The sequence below is a fragment of the Mus pahari genome, chromosome 6 (assembly GCF_900095145.1).
Source record: "Mus pahari chromosome 6, PAHARI_EIJ_v1.1, whole genome shotgun sequence".
Taxonomy (NCBI): Eukaryota; Metazoa; Chordata; class Mammalia; order Rodentia; family Muridae; genus Mus; species Mus pahari.
The window spans coordinates 80,892,861-80,894,281 of record NC_034595.1 but is presented as its reverse complement, the minus strand read 5'-3'; the positions used below and the strand labels follow the sequence as shown (position 1 = coordinate 80,894,281).

Sequence of the window (1,421 nt, the reverse complement as noted above, 5' to 3'; positions counted from 1 at the left end):
GGGAGAGGGAGAGGGAGAGAGAGAGAGAAAGAGAGGGAGAACATCAAGTGATGACTGTTTCCCCACACCTATACACACACTGCTCTTGCCTGCCGGTCACATGGAATGCACTCACCGGTGCTATGAGAGCAGCACTGATCACTTGAGTCAACCCTTTTTTTTTTTGTCTTCAAACAGTGTCTTAAGCCCAAAAACAGCCAGTGATTGCATCTTCCAAATGATTCCTTCCCACACCTAACCCCTTCCGCATGAACAGCCACACTTCAAGTTTCTGAACATATAGCTTCATACTCACTGTCTTATGAACTGAACAGCATCTTCGTACTTCATTCCGCATTCGATCAATGCAAGTGCAACTAGCACAGGAGCCCTGCAGATAGAAGTTATCTGTAAGTGTCCACAAGCCTTTAGAATTAGAGATTTTTTAGTTTTTTGTTATTGTTGTTGTTGCTTGTTTTTTTTTTTGGAAACAGGGTTTCTCTGTGTAGCCCTGGCTGTCCTGGAACTCACTTTGTAGACCAGGCTGGCCTCGAACTCAGAAATCCACCTGCCTCTGCCTTTGCTGGGATTAAAGGTGTGCGCTACCACACCTGGCTCAAAACTTGTGTGCTTTTTTTTCCCCCTTGGTTTACTTATTTATTATATATAAGTACACTGTAGCTGTCTTCAGGCACACCATGAGGAATTGATCTCATTACAGATGGTTGTGAGCCACCATGTGGTTGCTGGGATTTGAACTCATGACCTTTGGAAGAGCAGTCAGTGCTCTTACCTGCTGAGTCGTATCTCCAGTCCCGATTTTTAGTTTTTTAACCAAAAGCTTACACATTACCAACTTGAGTTTGTGTTGGATATAGTGGCATATATGCCTTTAATCCCAGCATTTGGAAGCTAGGCAAATCTCTGAGTTCAAGGCCAGCCTCAACTGCAACAATGAGTTCTGGGTCCGTCAGGACTACAATATAGAAAGCGTATCTCATTCTTGGGGGAGGGAGGGAGGAAGGGAGAAAGAGAGGGAGTGAGGGAAAGAGAGAGAGAGAGGGAGGGAGGGAAAGAGAGAGAGAGGGAGGGAGGGAGAAAGAGGGAGAGACAGGGAGGGGGGAGGAGAGAAAGAAACATGAGGACAGACAGGAACAAACTCAAGTTTTCCCCCTCCAACCCGATAACCTAATGTTTTCTTCTAAAACAAGGTCTTACTATGTAGACCAGGCTGCCGTGACACTCACAACAGTTCTTGCCTCTGCCTCCCAGTACCACTGTAGTACTCAACCTCTCAATTCTCATTTGTTTGTTTGTTTTAAAAGATTTATTTAAGCCGGGCGTGGTGGCACACACCTTTAATCCCAGCACTCCGGAGGCAGTGGCAGGCAGATTTCTGAGTTCAAGGCCAACCTGGTCTACAGAGTGAGTTCCAGGACAGC

At 46.0% G+C, this 1,421-nt stretch overlaps 1 protein-coding gene across 1 annotated transcript in view; it reads right to left on the bottom strand.

Annotated features, from left to right (window-relative positions):
• The window catches only part of Ptp4a2 (protein tyrosine phosphatase 4A2), a gene marked incomplete at its 5' end in the record, with an annotated part of 10,470 nt that overhangs the window by 3,327 nt on the left and 5,722 nt on the right, over positions 1 to 1,421 (bottom strand). The window contains one exon of the mRNA XM_029540399.1: positions 296 to 372. Coding sequence (XP_029396259.1) covers positions 296 to 372 — 77 coding nt within the window. The remainder of the gene's footprint in view (positions 1 to 295; positions 373 to 1,421) is intronic.